This window comes from Lepisosteus platostomus, chromosome 21 (genome assembly GCF_059453375.1).
Source record: "Lepisosteus platostomus isolate fLepPlt1 chromosome 21, fLepPlt1.hap1, whole genome shotgun sequence".
In the NCBI taxonomy this organism is placed as follows: domain Eukaryota; kingdom Metazoa; phylum Chordata; class Actinopteri; order Semionotiformes; family Lepisosteidae; genus Lepisosteus; species Lepisosteus platostomus.
Genome location: NC_142631.1, coordinates 10,706,534 through 10,729,154, shown reverse-complemented (window position 1 = coordinate 10,729,154; position 22,621 = coordinate 10,706,534). Strand labels below are relative to the sequence as shown.

The window sequence follows — 22,621 nt, the reverse complement described above, 5'->3', positions numbered from 1 at the left end:
CTAAGGCGACATGATACTTGTCTGTGTTTAGTTTTTCTTTCGGTTATTTTGTTTGTTACAGTATATAGTACGACCTCGTGAGTTGATTGTGCTGTTTGTCTGCTACCAAAATAACACCTATAGCCATTAGGCCATTAGTATAATATGTGTTTTTGTTGTCTTTATCGGGGCTGCACTAGAGCAAATTCCAGTCAATCTTTTTGACATGGCAATAAAGTATTCATTAATTCACAACTACTTTGTTGCTTAAAGTTCCCATGGCATGGTTGGAAAGAGGTGTTGACCCAGTGTCCTGCCTAAATTTTATATTGGGCTTGCACGATGTTCTTTCCCTTAAGTTACCCTTTTATTCAATCGTTAAAGCAGTACAATATCTCACTTCTGTTCCTGAACTGCCTTTTATGGGGCTGCTGGCTAATAAGACACAGCTACTTCACTGATGCATAATGTGGCTCCCCTCCTACTTTCTGAACTCTTCCAGAACTCTTTGAGATAGTTCTTTGAGAACCTTTAAAACAGACATCCTGCACCAAAAGCCCATCACTTGTAAACAGTTACACTGGGTGTCAATTAGTTAATTATTGGGGAGGGGTGGAGTAGTTGGAGTGGCTGTTACTGATGTGTTTTGGTATATAAAGGGTTTCGTGCTCTTAGCTTACGGTTGGGTTTTAGGAAGCAGTCTGCTGTAAGTGTTTTGTTAGTAGAGAAATGGGCTCCACTCAAGTATGTGTAATACCTGCATATCCTCTAAAATAAAGCCTTCTCCACCTGAAAAGACATTGCAAGTTTCTATGTGCATCAGATTCTCTCTGGCCTGATAACTGCCTTATTTAAGGGTGGGGTCTGTCACATACTAGCTGCGAGATGATTGGATATGAAAAAAACACACCATCTAGATCTCAGGGAGCATTAGATGTCATGATATAATATGTAATTTAACAATCTTGACTTAATTGACCTGAAATACTGCTGGATTATGGCTCTCTGGGACCAGGGTTGATCACCCTTGACCTACAGTAGTGTTACAGTGTTTGTCCAGCTGGAAGAACTGACATACTGGTCAAGATTAACACATACTACTTACCATATTAGTCATATATGCCTAAACCTATTCATGTATTTTTATTTTTATTCCTTATCTCTTCATTGTTACGTTATGAGACTTATACTATTTTTTGACATTTTTAATAAAACTGTAAAAATCTGTAAAGCAGATTTAATCAATCTTTAATCAATCTTAATCCATCTCAATTACTTTCCTTTAACAATCCTACTGGTGCTCTTGTGCGGGTTAGTGCAGTGGTGGAGCTTTGATCAGATGTACCCTTTTGTGGGTTCTGTTTTTTGGTTGGTGCTACAGGAGGCAAATATTAGCATTTCTGCCAGACATCGTGAAGGCAATCCCTCCCATACTGTTCCAGGATATCTGTTAATGGCCTGCCTCAAATACATGCTGATAAAACAAATCCGAAGGTGTAGATTTGACATTTCAAAAAGTCATCTGTTTATGGAGTGCTTTTAGACCAAGATCCCAAGGTGATAAGATAATTTAAGAAGACGTTTTTCTGCCTTTTGGAGAAGTCATTATGATTAGGTTTGAATCTACTGCCAAAAACGTCATTTTACAATTTAACAGTCTTTTTTTACATATTGGTGTGTTTCCTGTTTAAGAATTTAAAATTATTAAGAGCTGTTGGACTGTCTTTCCAGCAGATTTTTGTTCTCTCAGTTACACATTTCATTACATACAGTAAAGGGGCCTCTTCACACTAAAGCCCTAACAACACAAAATAATCGTACATCACAGGGTCTAGCTTGCCGACAGTTTTTCAGAACCACCAGACAGCACACAATTAATTCCAGCTTTGGGTAGAATCATTAACCAAGTACAGTAACACCCAGGAGGAAGGAGCAAAGAAAGGAGGACTCTTGAGCAAACAAAGACACAATAACCACAGATAAAAACATTATCTGAAGTCATTACTAATCTGTTTTGGAAAGTATTTTGTACAGATTAATCCCCTGCAGAGATGTTAAGACATGTAGCTTTAGGGTGGATTCATCATTTCAAAGGGTTTCAAATGAGCATTCTTCCTAGAGAAAGAAGCAGGGTTGTACACCTTGTACTGTTAGCTTACCCATATGTCTGTTGAAGATTAGAAATTATTTACGGAGTTCAGGTTGGTATCTCTTCAGCATCAACATTTGACTTTTGTTCAGCATCGGCAGATCTAATATTAAAAGCTGGATTTCTGTGTGCGCATCTTTTCTATAGATTGCTTTTCTTTCTGAAAAGGAGATGCAATTCCTATTAGTTCACTTGGCAGAGCAGGACTCCTACTTGGCTTGCTGGAGTCTTAATACTCTCAGCTGCTCTGGGGTAGGGAAAGGTTTAACAGCATGATATATCATTCAGCTAAAAGCTTTGCCTGTAGGCTAATGTGGCAACATTATTGATTGTGTTGTGTAACGTGTTTTTTTTTTCCTTTGCACTTTGACATTATCTAACAGTGTTCCAAGGCAGGTCCAAAAAAGAGGGTAATCATTTTTCCACTTGTTTTTACATCTTAGAGTTTATTTGCTTGGGGGGAGTTTTACATTTTAATACATTCATTTGTTATGCCATTTCCTCAAAGATTTAGAAAAGGTCAACCATATGCCAGTTAAATCCAAAACTGGTGAATCTAAAAGACTTTTCATATGTATAATAAATACCGTAAGTTCAGCTTTCAGTCCTGGAGTTAAATACTCTTATACAGATCCTTTATCCAAAAATCTATAAATACAGTCCATACTGTATATGCGTACTGTATGTAAACAAGGTACAGTACTTAGCTAAAAGAAAGCTGGGTTTGCAACACCTCTATCACAATATATAGCCTAAGGGAACATATTGCTAAACCTATCTTTTCTCCTGTCCCTTAATACAAAAGAAATAGATACATGTAAATTTCTATCCCCAGGCAGTTAACTTATGAGTGTTTTGAAGTTCGCAAGACCAACAAAAGGCAAATTGTAATGCCATTAGGAGCTTGTCAATTCTTGAAATCTTAAAAAAGGGTGAAAAATACTTCCATAGATAATTTTACGGTTTGTGTCAGATTCTTCAAACTACTATGATGCAGGAGTCTTAGGGGTACAGAAACTGATCTTTTAAGCAGTCCTTCATGTACATGGACAGTGCTTTGGATCATCTTGATTAAAGCACTGACAACAGCTACATTGGTGCATAAAATATAGTTTTGGCACAAGTAGTAATCACTGTTATTCATTTGAAATATGTTAATATACAGTATGTTGCTAAAAAAATGAAGAATATTGTCAGGCCCTCATGATTTAATAAAATCTAAAGCTGTGCCTAAATAGTGTTCTGTTTCCTGTGTTGAAGACCAGTAATAGAATTCATTAAGTGCCAGTGAGAAGCAATTAGGTAAGCTTTAGGTAATGAAGAGAAGCGAATTCTTTTCTTCTGCGATAATGAGGCTACTTGGAGACGTTCTAAGATCTGAGAGCCAGTGAGAGCCAAGGTCAGTCATGTCTAATTAGCAAACAGAGGTGGCCGCTGGGTGGAGGAATGTAGGAGCAGTGTGCAGTTTTACTCACTCCCTGAAACCACAACAGCAACTTTAATTGTTAGAATTTACAATTCTTGTCATAAAAATCACAATAATAATTTAAATGAAATAAAAGCCCAGCACTGAAATTTATTGTGCAGAGAAACTGCACTGTAGCAACCGATTCAGAATCTAATTTCTATTACATGTTCCCTTTGCAATTAATGTCCCACGATGCAATTTGGAAAATGAGTGCTTATTTAGACTGTATGGATCAGTTTAAAGGTATTCAAAGACAAAAGTACATCTTTGTTCATGTAAATGATTTTTATAATTGAATTTATTGAAACTATATGGTTTTGTTTATGGACATTATGGTGTGAATCTCTCAAAGTTCCTACATTAAATGTCAAATCTGACTTTACTACAGCTTCTTCTAACAAAATCTACTTTCTCTTTTGTTTAGTATTTTTATGACTTTCCAAGACCTTCCAATGAAGTTTTCAGTTATCCCAGGATTAGTCCATAAAACCAGGCACTTTAAAGCCTGGGTATTTTTGTTTGCAGTTTTCACTAGTATCATCTGTGCTGTACTAAACCATAATTGAAAAGGTAAAGGATACTGTCTTTTAAAAGAGGGTTTCCCAAACATTGTCCTGGAGTACTACTGTACATATTTTCTGGGGGTTTCTTTCTGCCAGCTATGCCACACATTTTATTTAAACCATGATTTGAACTGTCAGATTTACAAATTTGTATTTGAAAGTTGTATAACAACACACAAACGTATAACACGCAATGGTTAAAATGCAACTCTCAATGTATTTAAGCTTAAAACAAAGAATTCAAATTAATCTAATTATTTATCGGTTCCACTATATAGCCGAAAACACAGCAGGAACAAAAACCAACTAAATGACTAGGTCTCCAGCACTATGATTGGGACACAACTTTTTTTTTTTCCACAAGATTGCTTGGAGTACATGCCAGCTGGATTTAACAGATTGATTCTTCCACCTCCCCAGTAGCTTCAGAAGTTTTAAAACCCTACAAACTGACACAGTCTTTTGAGAAGGTCTGTGATATGCTGCTCCAACTCCCATGAAACTGGCTTTGGATACAAAGAAGCAGAAATGTAGTGTCAGACAGCCTGCAATACAGCACTTCATCTTCCGCCTTCAGGAGTCCTCTCCTTATTTCATTTTTCATTTTAATTCAATAAGATGTACAGCGTTTATGAGTTTTTGCTGTCAGGTTAACCCAAGGGATGCTATCTGCTGTTGCTCTTTTTCCCCTGCATTGTTAATGTTTTGTTTGTGTCCCTTCTCCCCTCTCACTAGCTGAGATTTGCTTCTCTTGCAACATTTAAATGATGCTAACGCATTGTTTTCTTTATGAGATCTGACATTAATGTAAAAAGAGCAATGTTTTTTCTTATTAGCACTGAGACTTGTGCAGAACCTGAACCGGGTAGGCAGCAAGACATATTAGATTTCGTCCCTGAATTCCTAATCGAATCCAGTGCGCTTTAGTTTCTGTCTAGAAGGAATAATTTGAAATGTATATAGAGAAGCACTATCAGCGAAGTTTAAAGTGGATCCAAAATACCAACCTAATTAACATCAGTAGCTTTCAATTTGCAAACTGTAGGTCGTTTCAGTGGTAATGCCAGCAGAATTTAAAAAATGTTTTAAGGGGGTGATAAATAATCTACTACCACCTAAACAAAGATAGACTCTTAATTTAAATTTCCTCCAGTTTTTTAATGGCTGCTTGTAATTTCTAACATTTACAATCTGATTTTTGCCATATGTGACCTAGATATTCAAACTGCTGAAATTGACTTTTAAAGTAAGTCCAGACGTGTCTTATCAGAACTTCCAGCCCAGTTTTAGTGCAATTATTCAAGTAATAATACGGTGCCAATCGAGAAGATGAAGCGTACAAAGGGTGATTAATGCTTTTATAATATAAATGAGAATAAAAGAAAAAAGAGAAACCATTAGGAAGAAATATTTGGGAATTTAAAAAGTGGAAGGGACATTCCCTAATTTTACACTATTACACTATCGACTACTAGCTAATTGAGATTTTATTATAACCTTGCTTCTACAGTAAATCCCTAGACTATAGTCTCACTGCAGGGCCACGTGAGCTGTTGCATGAGTTGTCTCTCATTGCAGAAAGGTTTAGGCGGAAAAACATATTCTACTGTATCTCTTTTTTATATTTTCTTTTGTAACTGTTTAAATCAACGTGCAACAGCTTTTTTTCAAAACTGTTACTGTAATGCACAGTACCCAACACTCTAGGGCCAATGTTGGAATCATATTGTAAGGACTGCTTTCACTTTTTGGTTGTTGTTGTTTAGACGCTGCTGGATTGAGCACTGAATAGTCCCTGCTCTCCTGGGTGGTTTCTCCAAACCACTGTGCACTGATCCTCTTGATAAAGAAGCTTAATAGTCACAGTCCTGGCAACAAAAGAGAAATAAAGGTCAAAATCGGTCTGACATTATTCCTAGAACAAGACCGTGTAATGCAAAACCCAACCTAATAAAAGAACAAATGCAAAACAACCACTAACGGATTGAAAAAAATACTAAAGGTTAGAAAAAACAAGCAAAAGCACACTTCTTTTTGTCTAAAGCCATAAAACATTCCCGTTGACAAGCACATACTGTAGTCTCTCTTGGATTATTCGGCTCATCTAGCCCATTTCATAGCAAATTGATCCAAGGATTGAATCCTTTCTTGAAAGAAATCAGGGGCTTTAAAGGACTGAGGGGCTTAGAGTTCAAAAACATGGGTGGGCAGTTTGTTCCATACTCCCACTACCTTCTGTGTAAGGATGCACCTCCTGTTGTGGGTTTTAAACACACTTCCATACAGATTTAACTCGTGTCCTCGGGTTTTTGTTTCACTTTTGATTCTGAACACAAGGTTTTTCAAAGCCTTGTGAGGGTTTTTAATACCTGGATTTGGTCTCCTGGTCTTTTTCTCTGATCAAAAAAAGATGAATTTCTGTTAGCCTGACAGAGCAGAACATTCCTTTAAGCCCTGAAATGTATCTGGTTGTTACTGGAGCAGCAGAATATTCTAAATGAATTAACACCCCTTGATTTAAATTCTGCACTTTTCTCTATACGTGTACTGTGTATCCTAACAATTTGTTTTGGCCTTTTTTGAGAAGGACTGGTAGCTCAAATTGTATACTTTTTGCCTTTTTATTTCCAGCTGCCCCCAAATCAACACACAGTTGAAGACGAATACAGTACCTTTGTGATTTATATTTTGTGTCTAGTTTATAACATTTTAACAGAAATAAACTGCTTTAGGCAACATTTCTGATCTACAGTATTGCGCTAAGGGCATTGCCGTTGGAGTGGGAGAGAGAATATGCTCATGAAAAGGAAACGCTATGTATACCTACCACCTGTTTATTTTGAACAATTAAGCCCTATAATGTATTTCTTCGTTCATCTTTACGCAGTCAACATCTTTTGTAGCTGCATATACCCAGGCGATTTCTTCTCCTAAGGTCTAATGTTTTTCTATCACATTAATAACCGCCCACCGTACCATTGCATTTTCTCTTTATTTTTGCTGAGTTAGATTTCTGTTTGCCTCTTGTTTCTGTGCTCTGTGCCACTTTCTGCAGCATTTCATATTTTAAATCGCCCCTGTGTGATCCCCCAGTTGTGTTATCAGCACGCATTTGGTTCCTGCACCGCTGACAAGAGTGCTCAGTGTCACAATCATCTGCTGTGATGTCGTCCTCTGGTGCAGTATGAACATCTGAGCACATCTACTCAGCAAAACAATGCAGTAATCATCGTGATAAGATGACTTACAGTATATAGTAAAATATCTCTATATACTAAATATATTTACAGTACCTATATAGTAATAATAACTTAATGTAAATATATAGATCTCTATATACTGTATATACTGTAAATGATCATCTTCAGAATTCAATCTGTTAATCTGAGCAGTTCGAATTTCACTCTTGACTTATTGTTTTCAACCCTGCTAAGTTTTCAAAATGATTTAATTACACCAAAGGAGATAGAATCTTGGCTTTTGTGAGCACCAATATGTAAGTTTAATTAAGTTTAACACACTATATTAAAAAGCCACAATAACAAGAATTCTATCCAAACCTGAGATGTCAAGTTAAAATGGTTTCAGTCTCATCGCATCCATTGTGTCTGTTTTTACAATTGCAGAAGCTTTTTTGTAGCATGTTAAAGGATGTAGTCAAATAAAATAGATTTTAAAAATAGCTACAGATGAATTCTACAGTATATGGCAAGTGGACGGTGCACACACTGATTGCCATGTTGTTAATCAGAGCGCTGATGAATCTCACATCTCTTGTGCACAGTACTGTACATCCATCTGATAATCACACATGATAGAAGCTATGCACAGTGGAAGTCACATATATTAAAAAAAAGAATAAGTATAATTTTCAGAAATACATAGCAGCTTAAAGAACTTAAGACTTTGCAGACCACACTCTGTAATCATCTAAATGATTTAATTCCTGCTGAGATAAGGTGTGTGGGTGAAGATAAATGTGCACGCTTCAGATCCTTTTTTGCTGTAATTGGTTTAGACGGTGTGTTGTTAAATTAGAAGAGAAACTAAATACTTCAGCCTTGTGAGCAGAATAAGTGCAGCTATTGCATTAACTTGTTCTTTTCTTCCTCTCATCGAATGAAGTTTATTTTCTTAATGTCAAAGCAGGTCATCTTTTATTGCAGACTGATAAATAGAAGAATTTAAATATTCACCCACCACTATTAACTTGCAGAAGATCTGCTTCTACTGCAGAAGATGTACTAGAAAGAAGGTGCACTCTTGAAAGCATATTTACATTTTTTACATGAACTCTCTAAAATGATATTGTTATAGAAAAATCAATTTTATCACTATCACCATTTTATCAATATTGATATTGACTGATAGTGCTGATGCATAGGTACAAAAAAGAATTACAGAAGTAAATATATACTATACATTATATATACACAAATAAATGGTCCTATTTATATGAAACAGTTTCATACAAGAAATTAAATTGTGATTTAGTGACTCATCATTTTTCTCTGAGCTGAGAGCTTCTCGACATCCGTGGCATTCATGTCTTGATCTTTCATGACATGTTCAACAGGATGACATCCTGTATCTGAGGAGATCTCGAAAGCAGAGAGAAAAAGAACAAGAAAAGAAAGTTGTCTTTTAACAAAACAAAAGGGAAACAGTCATATAGGATCTATTTTTTTCTGTTTTTCCATTTTGTTACAAATGCTCAAAATTTCACAATACTGTACGGTATGTCAGGCATTTTATACAAGTTTATGAGGCTACACTTCACGTACTACAGCACTTCCAGTACCAGGTCCATAAAAGGCAACCTTAAGATATTACCAGGATAATATATTCTCTATTCTTATTAAACTTGAAGATCTCAGTTTATGCTTAGCTGTAAAAATTAATTAAGATGATTAATATAAACAATATTGTTTTTGAGATTAAGATTAATTTCCCATCATGCATTCATTAGGCGGAATATAATTATTTTGTGAAAGTTGTGATTTCACAAAATAAAAAATTATAATAAAATGTGAATACAGGGGTATTGCTAAAAGAGGATTACAATAGACAGCTTTCTGAAACGGGTATTCCTAATGCTACAGTATATTACATCGGCAGAATCTAGTATAGTTAACAAACTTACTGTAACTGCTGTATATAACTAGTTAATAGTGTTTGTATGCTGTATATACAGTAACAGCAATCTGAAGCATGTATGCCTGTCTGAAAATGGGGTCAACCTACCTTAATATGAAGGTGTCTTTGGTTGTAAGTCTCTTCAAACACTACTAACAGTTAAGATACTCCCTGGTACGATAAAGTTTATCCTTCCTGATTTATGGCAAATGCGCTGTGAGCACCCCACATATTACTGAGTTACAATATCTGGGTACCTGTACTAGTTTGTGAATCACTCGAGTTCCAGCCACAGAACATGACCCTTACTAATTGAACCACCTCATTTTCTAGCAAGTCCTCAAAAGGCATACAGTACATAGCTGCATAACATAGCTGCATTTCTATCCTTAATTTAAACGCTGCTAATTTAAACATGTTATGGTTTCTAGGATTTGTCATGATGGTCTTACTCTGTAAAGCTATAGAGATGCTTTGAAAGAGGGAGTAAAATAAGAGATACTCTACTTGAGAATAGTTGTTTGAGTTGGAGTGACCCTAGAGGAAAAAAAAAACTTGTTAAAATATTGCAAATTGGTTTTGTCCTGTATAAGGCTGTTTTTGCCCTTCGGAGTGGCTTGGTACCTTGCTTAACCTTACAGTAAACACATCTCTTTCTCTTGTCTCTGCTGAGATTTACTTTGATGATTCTTCTGCCCTGACGAGCATATACAGCCTTTTATACAGGTGTTTATTTGCTGAAAGCCTGGGGATCATCTTGAAGTTAATAACCTTTACAATGCCCTCTTCTACAAAGTGAATCGCCCAATTAATTCTGGTGTAGAGACCTTGACTTGGAGTGCTGTGTTTTATCATAAAATGGAGTGTTGAAATACAGGCAACGGAATAAAAATATAGTGTGACAGAAACATTTAATGGTATTAAAAGGTTTTAAATCCTGGAAACATTAATTGACATGCAGCTCGGACTAGAAAAAGAAACATATGGGAAAGAACTTGGTCTAACATCCCCAATTAATCATAAACACATTTAATGTTGTACATAACATGCAAATTGGCAAGTACGTAATCCTACACATAAGCATTCAATTCAGGCACCATGGGGAGATGAAATAAAGCCCAGCAAATGTTTCAGATGAACACTATAACAACATCTGCCATTTGCGTTTTTTCTCCCATCAGTGAAGCATGCTTATCATTTTAAACACTTTCAAACTGTTCAACTTAATTATTATAGGCATTGATTTAACAATTGTAATGTTAAATAACTCTTAATTCTTTTCAGTTGAATACCTGTCACGTGACTCTCCAAGAGTTTAGGAGGGTTTTCATGATACTCTGAAATCCGAGATGCACTTAAAGTTCGATATACAATATCGTTCTTAAATAATGATATTATTACATCTATTTTTGGCAGCTGCTTCATTCATAAGTAGGTGTTTTTGTTCCTAAAAACGTTCTTCAATTTTCTTTTCTCATTTCCCCTTCCAATATCATTCTTTGTAGCCATGGGAGCGTATGGCTTCTGTGCTGAATTGTCTACTAAATAATAATAGCAAAGCACAAGAATGGCCTGCAAATCACTGCTATAATTTATTATATATAATTGTTACATATAATTATTCATATCTGCTTTTCTGCAGCAGTTTGTAATGTTGGTTTTCATGTATAAGTGTCAGGAAGGGAGCTATGCAGAGCTCAAAGGCTTTAAAAGGAATCAAGCCATTGTATTACAAGGCTGATCCTTGGTGAAATGGACACTTAATCCTTATTCACCCTGCTGTGATTCCTCACTGTTCAGAAAATAAGAATAAAGAGAACTGGATGTGACAAGCATTCCATAAGAGTGCAAAATACCTGCAGCGCAGTGCAATCCCAGGGAGAACATCTTCATTGTAAGGATCCCCTCAATATACTTAAAAATTAGTCTGTCATGTTTTTGTAGGCTATACAGTAATGTTTCTAATCTGATCACAATTTGAGAAGTAAGAAATCTGCCTTATCTCATCTTCCCTATTCCTTGTTTTTCTTTTAGGACTTCCTCACAGATCTTATGATGTCAGAAGTAGACCGCTGTGGTGAGAATGAACACCTCATATTCCGAGAGAACACCCTTGCCACCAAAGCCATTGAAGAGTATCTCAAGCTCGTGGGGCAAAAATATCTCCAGGATGCACTAGGTAAGTAAAGGAAGGCCACAAATTGACCAAGTAAAATCTATATCCTGGATTAAAAAACAGACCTATCTTTTGAAGCTGCTGTTGGAAAGGAGAAATGGCAATTGTATCTGGAAACGAGATAAAAAAGGGCACTCATTCTGGGATAACATCTTTTCTGTTGATAGAACTTATGATTTTCCCTCCCTGCCTTTGTACATGGTGACATTTAAAGATACCCCTGGAGGTTATGTGGTAGAAAAGCAATAAAGTTTATCTTTCCTCCGAGTGTCCTTAAGCATCCAAACAGTGCAGTGCCAGTGTGTCTTTCCCTTTGTAATTTGAATTTATTTTTAGGTTGCTCATTCCCATGAGAAGTGAGTCCTTGAGAGTATCACAGTACCCCTACCATTCCACTGAAAGTGCAGCTGTAGTGCACAGAGGACCTGCAATTCCATAAATGTCCCACTTACTAAATTCCAGAGCAATTCCAGTGTTGTCTTTTAGAACACAGTAGAAAGCTTGTGAACTTTTTATGCAGCTTCCTTGTTTTTAGAATAACTGAGAGAATACAAATGTTGTTGTTTTTTTACTGTGCTTACTTTTTTACTAAAAAAAGTAAAAACCTCACTAATACTATACATGAAGCTACATATTTTTGTTTTGACAAATAATCTTTCAGTATGCAGTTTATTGATCAAACATTTTTCTTTCAGTCCTTCTTTTACAGGTGAACATTATTGTACCACCTGACAGCAATTCATTTTTAGATTTAATCTTCCATGTAAAAAATCGAAATTTTAAAGTTTAGGGCCATTTAAGACAGAAAATAGGAGACACTTCTTGTCACAAAGAATTGGAACCATCTCTCAAGTCATGCAGTTTAAACTTACTCCATGAAATCCTTTAAGAAATGGACAGATACAGTAGGAATATTTGATCTTTAAAGTAATAGCAAGTAAATGAGCAAGAAAGGTCAATTAGTCTTCTCATTTGTAACCTTTCTTATGTTTTCATGTTTATATGTAACAAACAGTAACTTTTATCAGACTTGGAAAAGGTAAACAGCAGTTCTTTAAAAAAAAAATCTCCTCTTAATTCTGCGCTTTCATTTTAAAACATACGAATTGCACAGAATATAAACATTTGCTTTGAACTAGATTTGAGGTAGGTTTAGGCTGTTGCATGATGACCATACTGTAGATAGCAGTGACAACAGGAACTTTAATTTTGTGGATACATTGAGTTAATTGTTTCATTTCATGTGAATTATGTAACATAATTTCAGTGCACCCAAGCATTTGTCAGCACAAATTATACTGGTTTCTTAAATAGAGCTGATTATGTAATTTGTTCTTTGAAGTTAGCATCATACAAGAGAAAAACTCCATGAACCCCCACAGTTTTTCAGCTCTGTCTTCAGCTCTCTGTCCCTATATACATGTTTGCATGTACTGTATACAGTACATGTACAGTATACATGTATTGTACATCATTAAATAATTAATCACAACAACATAGATCATGAGACTTCTGCTTCATTAGTCTAAAATATTTCAGTTGCCTGAAATATTTTAATACATTGGTATACCATATTTATTGTATAAGGAAGCCATCATTAATATCAGCACCCACTCAGATCAGTTTATTAAGTGTAACATGGGTTGTAATTTCACAATCAATATAGTTTTGCATTCACAAAATCCAAAGCACCCACCTACAAGTATGTGGCATCATGCTGTATATCCTCAAGAAAGAGACATCTTCTCCGAAATCAGTCGTCACTTGAGCACTTACAGATTATGAAGAAAAGAGTGAGACAGCACTTCACAGAGCCAGTCTCACTGCAGGTGTTTAAGAGATCAAGCTGCATGTGATTACTTTCAGTTGATTACTTTTTTGGGTTAACGTCTATCATGAGTTTAAGTGGCTCAGTGAGGCCAGAAATTATCTTGGTTTCTATCTTGTAACGCGATCAACGCTTAAAAGACTCCCCCGGGTAATCATTTTTACTGCGGAGTTGACAGGTGAAATAAAAGTGTAAAGAGCTTTTCTTAAGGATAAAACTGAGTTCACACTGGGGACTTCTCCTGGTAAGGGAAGAAGACCTGCAATTCTGTGCTCCTCTAGATCCCTTTGACACATATCTGTACCTGCCTATTTCTATCTACTGTATAAAGTGTGTACCTACCCATAATAATTAATTTGCATAAACTTTAAAAAGAGCAACAAGTCACCTTTTGCTGCATGTGTAGTTGCATCAATTTATAATCCAAGCCTCTCATACATACCAATGAACTGGGAAGATGTAGTCTTTGTTGTGCCTCCCTGGGTCTGTCGCACAATTGGTATTCAGACGTTGTATCCAAGCACAACATCAAATCTTTCTGCGTGGAATGAATGATGTACAGTATTTCGCACTGGGTTCCCGGCCAGCCAGAACCTCTGAATCCCCCTTGCTCCAAGCTGACCCAGTAAGCAGTGAGCAACAGTTCAGCACACCAGCTGTGAGACTGAAGTGTACTTGGTGGTCCTGCCATCCACAGTGACCACTTATTCCTGGTGTGTGAAGGGGTGGCCAATGTCACTACAGAGAAATGTAAATAGATACATTAAAAAATCATTGAGGGATCACTCCTGCCAATTTATAAATCAGCTATCCCCGATGCTCCCCCAAACGTCCTCTGCTCATTCTTTGCTAGTGTTCTTGGCAGAATACTCCAGCTACTTAGCTCCCTGATTAGTCCCTCTGATACTCACAGCTCGGTGCTAGATTTGTGTGAACCCGTTTTACACATTCTGGGTGTGTGAGTGAAGGGAAGATTAAAGAGAGCCTGTAGAAGTTTAAATTCTGCATTTCTGGGGGGGGATGAAAGACCCGCATACAGTATAAAAACAGATTAGGCTTCGAGATGAAGGATGGCCAGTTGAATCTTTAATGAAGAGATTGAATCGTGTGCAGGACTGGCGTCCCTTCCAGGGTGTACCCCACCTGGGACCCTTTGCTTGCCTAGATTGGCTCTGGCTCCCCTGCAACCCTAAATAGGATAAAAGCGGTTAGAAAATGGATGGACGGGTGAATCTTTTCCAAGCATTTTTTTTGTTTTGTTTTACAAACGTATTGGACAAACAAAAATATTCTTTCTCTTGAATCCTTTCCACATGAATTCCTTTCAACATTCTCTCATAGTCCTTCCTAGAATGGGGCGCCTGCAAAGAGGCTTGTTTTATAAGGCATCACCAGCCAAGATTCGGTTCATACTCATAAAACGTTATTTTTAGAGTATAAAGTTCAATCCATATTCAAATTTAGACACTATTACCTAATTTTCTTCTTGTATCCAATTCATTCCTTGGTGTATTTTTCACTCACTGTCAGTACATGCATATTTTTGTGCAAAACCAAGTTTCGAAGACATTAGATTACAGAACTGTAGTTTTATACATTAAAGTAAAAAATATATATTGTATACCTTTCTTTAAAAAAATCTGCTCTTGATACCATACAGTACATTCTTTACAAGAGCACACTAAGCTCCAAATTATGTTCAATGTCCAGTTATTGAACATTATACTACCTATAAGAGAGGTATGTTCACATCTTTCCTGACATGTTGTATCTTAAGCACAGGTATTGAATAAAAGATTTATTTAGTTGTTTCATGAGATTATGTTTCCTAAAGAACCTTCACTGCATTTATTTAAGTGTTGAATGTTTGAATCTTCGAAATAAGCGATTTTTAAAATTAAATTGGAGAAATAAATCCTTTTAAGGTTTTGCATGGCTTGGTGCCAGAGTATCTCATTGACCTGGTTCAGAGAAACACTGCGAGCAGAATTTACATGCTCCAAAAGATGCTAGTCTCCTGCGTGTTCTTTTCTAACTCTCTAATCTTAGGTGGGTCATCATTGAATTGTTTCATGGTGTAGTGGAAGCATTAAAAAAATCTTGGCCACTCAGGCTGTTGCTTTAACCCTAATCCTTCGCAAAGTTTTTGCAGATTTTCTTTATTTTAATGTTTAATTGTAAGAATTTTTCTTTTCGCCGTTGAAACTGTTTATGCTCAAAGATTGGGCAGCTGAGTAACTTCATGCTAGGCAGGTGTACTGGGACAGATAAGGCATTAAATCAGAAACAGAAATTGGGGTCCTGCATAAACCAAGATGATGGGCTAGCCTGCAAATTCCTAAACTTCTCAAAAGCTGCTCCTTATGAACTGCTGCACCAATTAAATTGAAAATTGGCAGATTGCATTAACGACCAAGGCATTTTGAAATTTGCACCTAAAACATTTTGCTCTGCTATGATGGTTTTTATACTTGCACCTGCTGCTGAAATGTTCTTAGAAACACAGCCCACTACACAAACTTCTACTGCTTAAAATATGTGTATACAATTAACTTAAATTTATAGGTACAATTCTATTACGCAAGGATGAAATACATGAAAATTGGGTTCCTGCATAGGTTATCTGACTGCAATTTCTTCATTATGCAGCCAGTCATAAGCAGGGTCTCCTGTTTACAGTGCATTTTGGCCAAATAATTTCAAACTTGGTAAGTTAATTTTAGTGTCAAGGCAAATATGCCAAAATGGAATTCCCGCCTAAACCACCCACCTGTCTGTCTTTGCTAAATCTTGTAAATTTTACTACTGATTGATTTCATCATACCAAGAGCTGCTTCTTAATTTCTCCTCATAGGCTCCCAGAGTTATTTTCTAAACCTAACACATCATCACCTACAGTACTTAGTAAAATATGACCTGTACCGCTAACTGTTCTTCAAATGTCATTTTCACTAATGATCTCAAAACTCAACAGTGATATTTCTAGTTTTCCCTTAGTTTACTTAGCGTTCACTCATATTGTTAAAGCAGTGGTAGGGAGTTGCTTAGAAGCCTTAAACTCATTTTAGGATTCTGAATTTGAACAAAATGTGGGGCACTAGGAGAAACATATTTTGGTGGTTCTATGAATACTCTAAGCAGCCTGTCATTTTCAAAGTTACAGATGTTAATTTAATTTCTTTCTTCTTATGGGAATCCATGGAAAGGTAAATTAATTTAATAGATATTGTGTGTGATTAATTTTGCATGTCTTGCTTTTGACACTCTGAGGAATAAATCTATCACAATGAAAAAAACATTCACTTGAAAGATACAAAGCCATTTGTTTTTAATAGATGCAGTAAGTGCATTCTATAATGTTGTATTTTCTGTTGTGATGGGAGGAATATACTGTATATTATTGTTTGGCAATTTTTAACATGCCAGATATTTAAGTCTATGCAGAAGTATTCTGTTTTAATAAAAGATCTGTCTTAAACTGTACTTAAATTCTATTGTCCGGTTTTATTTTGAGCTGTTTTTAAGAAACTACAGTATACCAGTATACAGTATGTTTCTGTAGAGCCACAGGATTTCTAACCTTAATTGAGGTGATTCTCTATATTTGACTGTAACTTTGCAAGAGGACTTTGCATGAAAATACTAAATCCAAAGAATTTTAAGTAAACACATTTCTTTCACTTTGTTGAAAACTTGCTTTCATTTATTTTCAGTTGTTTTTTTTTCCTTTATTGCAAAATCAGTTTGACTAACATGCTAGTTTAATCAAAGGTTAATCAAAGTGAATCATTTTCATTATTTCAGTTTTCATTTTTATTAGCTTCAGTTTTCAAATGATAGAAATCCTAAGGCCATAAAAGGAAAATATATTTTTGTTATGCTGTGAAAAAATGTTTTGTAAATACTGTATAAAACATATTACATCAGAGTTTGAAATCCATGACTGTATGAACTCTCTTCTTAGTTGCTTGAATCGTTTGCCATTATTGCACTATCTGAGTCATGTCTTGGGCACTATTTCTATATCCACACCAAAAGAAAATCAAACTTTGACTAAGAGTGCTCTTGATAGACTTGATGCTGTTCATAACCATTTCTTGAACACGGAGGGCAGCACTGTATGTGTTGTTATTGTAATTTCATGAGGCTCACTTAAAGTTTTTTAAACATTTTATTAAAAGTGAAATATTAGGTACGTTTGTTGTGTATTTAAAAATAGAATTCATTGTTTATTACTACGCACCACTGAAAAAGGAGCAAAAACATCTACTTATGTGGTGTATTCCACCTTATATTTGAATAACTTGAAAAACACAGAACATGCTGCTCCCTCCCAGCACATTTCTCTACGATTGCCCAAGCAATTAAGGAGATTTTTGTTTTTCTTGTTCTTTACATTATTAGGATAATGCAGGAAGCAATGGAGTGTTTTTTTTTCTCTTGTTTGAATTTATAATGTGTGTATATATAGTTTGCGTTGGAAGGCATGCTGAAAGGGGTTCATTAATGATTCAAAGATGTTTCATTAACCAGGAACTTGCAATGAAATCACTTTGTTTTTACACCGTTAAAGGATCAAACCCTTCTTTCTCTTCTAGGTGAATTCATCAAGGCCCTGTACGAGTCAGATGAGAACTGTGAGGTGGACCCCAGTAAAAGCTCAGCTGGAGATCTCCCAGAGCACCAGAGTAACCTGAAAATGTGCTGTGAACTGGCCTTCTGCAAGATTATCAACTCCTATTGGTAAAAAACTGCCATTTTCAATAGTTAGCCATCTTTTGTGAACTAAAACCAAACTATATGCTATTTGATTTGGACATTTTCAGCCATGATAACACATAAAACATATTTAATTCAAGTAGCATTGTGTCAGCATGCATAGGCTGCAAAGGAACAAGTAAAGAGTTTATTCCATGCTGAAAAGAGAAGAAAAGAAACAACATTTCATCTGTGGAGCCCTTTTCCATACCCAAAGCAGCCTCCATAGCCGAAATGTTTTTTTTTTCTTCTCTTTTCAGCATGGAGCAAACCTTTACTTGTTCCTATAAAATATTTATACACACAGCATCCAGCTGATTACCCATCTTTCTCCTAGGTCTGTCTACCAAGTTCAAGTATCCACCTTGATCCTCATGTGAATTGTTTACTGTTGATTTAGAGGCAGCAAAACAAACCTTCAAGACTAATAACCTGTTTCTGAAAATTAAGATTAGAAAGACTTTGTTCAGGACTTTTAGTTTTAGTTGCTGTAGTTGCCCTTATTCTGGGCCTGCCAGGTCCAGGCAGGAGATGGACCAGTGCAATCAGACACTGCAAGCCCATAACGGCTCCCACTGCTTCCATTTACACTGTCAAAGTCAGGAAGTGAGCCAAGGAAACTGTCCATCTACAGACACACTGGGTGCGATCAGCACCTGGTCCACTGTGCACTATCCCTTGAGGATTTCCACACCAGCAGCGAATGTCACTACCCAGATTCCAGCCAAAATTCAATCGGTGATATTTGGAATGCAACCTACACGCTGAGATGAGTTCTTCTTCAATAAAATATGCAATATTAAAAAGATGAATTTCCAAGCAATGACATGTTACAGTATAAAAATATAAATTACACTAGATAACCTGATATACTGTACCAATTGCTTGATATGTACAGTACAATAGGTACTGTAGCATGTACTGAAGTGTTGTAATACTGGCCTGTTAACTGTTAAATCTTTTTTTAAATTAAATTCAAATAATGATGTCCTTTCTAGAGTTATAGATTTTTTTTTAATAAGTAGCTTCTTAGTCTGTTATTAGTAGTAAACTAGTAGCATATTTTTCAGTGGACTAAACAGGCTTGGTTGACAACACTAAACGAGAAACAGCAGTTGATCCAATTAAGCCACTACCTCTATTTTTCTATTAGTTACGGATTAAAGGAAAGGGAAGCACTGAAATTGTTATTGGGGTTCGTCTCACCTGAGCAAATAATTCAGCATTTGCTGAGGAATGTCATTAAGATTAATTTCATTTGACTGACAGCAAGGGCCGGCTGCACTTTGAAATATGCACAGGAAACATTTGGAACATGAAAACCAAGCTTCTCATGAGATTCACTCTGAAGTGAGATATGTGGCCCCATTAGTGGATGTACACTTCCCAGCATACAGTTTCAGACTATTAGGCATAAGAGAGGAGGAAATATAAAAGCCTTTAGGAATTTAATCTATCAACAGTAAAATGCTTTGCCCTTTTTATCTTAAAAGCCAGTCTTGATTCTAAAATTGCCCAGGCATTTCTTTTAATGGTACTTGGGTCCAGGCAAAATAGATACTGGCTGAAAATGAAGATTTCGAGTCTTGCCCTGTGTTCAGGTATCTTACAGCTTTTTTTTTTTGCAAGACTCCACATACACAGTAGTGGATTTGCTGACCACCGCCCTTTCAGTTCTACTCAAAGGCTACAATGATTGAATTCACCGATATACACAAAATCCACATACGCTTTGGAACTGGTGAATGTACAGTACTCTCTGGTTTGTTACAAAGCAAGTCCAAGGTCTTGGAAATGAAGAAGGGGCTATGGCCTACTCACAGATCTGCAGCACTAAGGTGTTTTGTAGGTTTGATCACCGCTACTGCTACTACTTTGTAGATATTCCATTTCAGTCTTTGGAGAAGTATGGAGGTCTGAGGTTTTTCCAGTTTCAAGTATGAAATCTAAACCTTTTCTTAATTCACATTCACAGTCGTGAGACATTACTGTCATCCATCCATTTTGTAACCGTTTTTTAGTTTATCCCAGCAAGCAACCAGCACAAGGCAGAGTTCACCCTGGATGGGACACCAGTCCATTGCAGGGACATACAGACACAGACACTCACACCAGGGCCAGTTTTCCCAGAAGCCAATTAACCTACCAGCATGTCTTTGGACTTTGGGAGGAAACCAGAACTCCCAGAAGAAATCTACACAAACATAGAGAACATACAAACTCCACACAGATAACTGCCCAGGTCTGGTAATTGAACCCAGGGCCCCAGCATTGAGGCAATGATGCTAACCACTGCGCGACCATGCCACCTTTCATTATGGTCAAACCCTACTAAATGTGGGTGTTTGTCAGGAATCCCTCAGTGGGATAGCCATAGCTGTACATACAAAGTTTATCTGAATTAATTTGACTAAAGGAGTCAAATAAAGAAAATTCCGAACTTCAAATTATTAGATGATCTTATTTGTCTATACCTTCCCAAGCCTGTGAGAACAGAGACATCTGCAATATGAGTCAGGTATTTTAAAACACTGGCATTAATGTACAGTGGTGCACCGTTGGGTCCTCAGTTTGATTTCCCTGTATCTGCACGAGGTTTTCTCCAAGTGCTCCAGCTTCCTACCACAGCCCAAAGACATACTTCCCAGGTTGTTGGGCGTCTCTGAATTGTCCCTTGTTTGCTTGCATGAGTGAACACATGTGCTCGGTGCCCTGCAGCAGACTGGTGTTTTGTTCAGGATGTGGTTCCGCCTTACGTCCTGTGCCTGCTAGGCTGACCTGCAGCTCACCGCAACTCTTTTGAGGATGAAGCAGTATTTGGAAATGGGTGGTATAAATTGTTGTATCCTGGGGCAGCTGCAAACAGATGACTTCCTGTCTCTGTTCCAAACAGTGTTCCATGTGAAATTCTGTGGAACACTAGAGATTCCTTCATTTTACATTCCTAGTATGCAGAGAGGAAAAAAAACACACCAAAGGTGGAAGAAAAAGTTGGGGGTTTTTTTTACCACTGTTTTGTCCTCTGCAGCGTGTTTCCTCGTGAGCTGAAGGAAGTGTTTGCTTCATGGCGCCAGGAATGCAGTAACCGGGGGCGACCTGATATCAGTGAGAGGCTCATCAGCGCTTCATTATTCCTGCGGTTCCTGTGCCCTGCCATCATGTCGCCCTCCCTCTTCAACTTGCTCCAGGAGTACCCCGACGACCGCACGGCCCGCACTTTGACCCTCATCGCGAAGGTCACCCAGAATCTGGCCAACTTTGCCAAGTGAGTGCTGAACCAGGGCTGCGACCTTTCACCTAATGCTGTGTACTTAGGAACAGCAAAACACAAAACTAATAATGAAGATTTCTTTGATCTATTTTTCACAGGTTACCCACCCTAACATCAGGGAATAAAGGACCCTGTATTGTTTTTTGGTCTTGAATTAATTTTGAAAAGCAGTTCTAACCAAAGTGTTTGAAACTTAGTGTTAGGTTACATCAAAGTGTGAATGCCCAATAGATTTTATATTACATGGTTTTATGTAGATGGACAATACTAAAAAAAGAAAGGCTGTACTTCTATAGTGTTATATATATAATATAGTTTAATATAACTATAGTCTGAAGTATTAGTTTTATTGAGTTTTGTATAGACACCCCCTTGTGCAAAGGTGGTTGTATTAACCCTGGGCTAAATGTATATGTTAAATATCTTTCACTTGCCCTGGATTCACACCTCCTATAGTTTGGTATCAGATTAGTCAGATTAGCAACACTGTGCTTAACACTTGCTGAAAGGTTCTCTTGCAGTTCAGAAAATATTACTTTGTTGTCCCATTCCATTCTGTCCAAGTGTTTCAAGTCTGCCTCTTATTAACTAGGCGTATCTCTGATGAAAAATCTCTTGTCTGCAAAGGCCCAGAAGCTTTCAGCCTTGGCTAATAAAGGTCTCAGTAGAAAAGATGTTCATGTACTATAGAAGAAACATTAAGTATGAATATAGCTTTGATACAATTTTGAATGATGCTGCTGCCAGCTTCAGTGAATTGATTTGCTCTTTTAGCTTTTGATTAGTCATTACCAAGGTGCCTTTTTAAATATGGTAGAGAAAATGTAATACCCTTTGTCCGTTTTTTACACATCTTACCAAATTACACTGGTCAGATTTGGGACAATTAACAATACTGCTGATACAAAATGAATCCAGCAAAATGCCTTCTGCCTCAGACTATATTGCAGCACCCCTATTCCTACAATGATCATGGCATCATGCATACCCAAAAAACGTCAATGTAATAGCATCCAGATACTTTCCCAGGCTTAAAGAAATGTCCTGCCGGTACCGACAGGCTAAAAAAATTGAATCTATTTCGTCTTAAACAGCAAAGACTATAAGCCAATTTCTTTCTCATATTCAAAATCCTCTAAAGGGTTGACAAAATCATTTCAGTGTACTTCACAGATCATCGCTGAAACACAAACCGGAGGAACAGAAGTTTAAGGAAAGTGTATTTAAGGCCTAGAACAAGAGGCAGTTCATTATGTGATGTTTTTTGGGGGTCTGAAATAAGACACCCAGTCA

The 22,621-nt window shown here is 36.8% G+C and overlaps 1 protein-coding gene across 7 annotated transcripts in view; it reads left to right on the top strand.

Annotated features, from left to right (window-relative positions):
• Nucleotides 1–22,621, top strand: part of LOC148644032 (disabled homolog 2-interacting protein-like) — a 365,146-nt gene that overhangs the window by 320,938 nt on the left and 21,587 nt on the right. For all 7 annotated transcript variants that reach the window (XM_088615285.1, XM_088615283.1, XM_088615287.1 and 4 more), the window contains 3 exons: nucleotides 11,330–11,474; nucleotides 17,898–18,042; nucleotides 21,086–21,322. In XM_088615285.1, coding sequence (XP_088471411.1) covers nucleotides 11,330–11,474; nucleotides 17,898–18,042; nucleotides 21,086–21,322 — 527 coding nt within the window. The remainder of the gene's footprint in view (nucleotides 1–11,329; nucleotides 11,475–17,897; nucleotides 18,043–21,085; nucleotides 21,323–22,621) is intronic.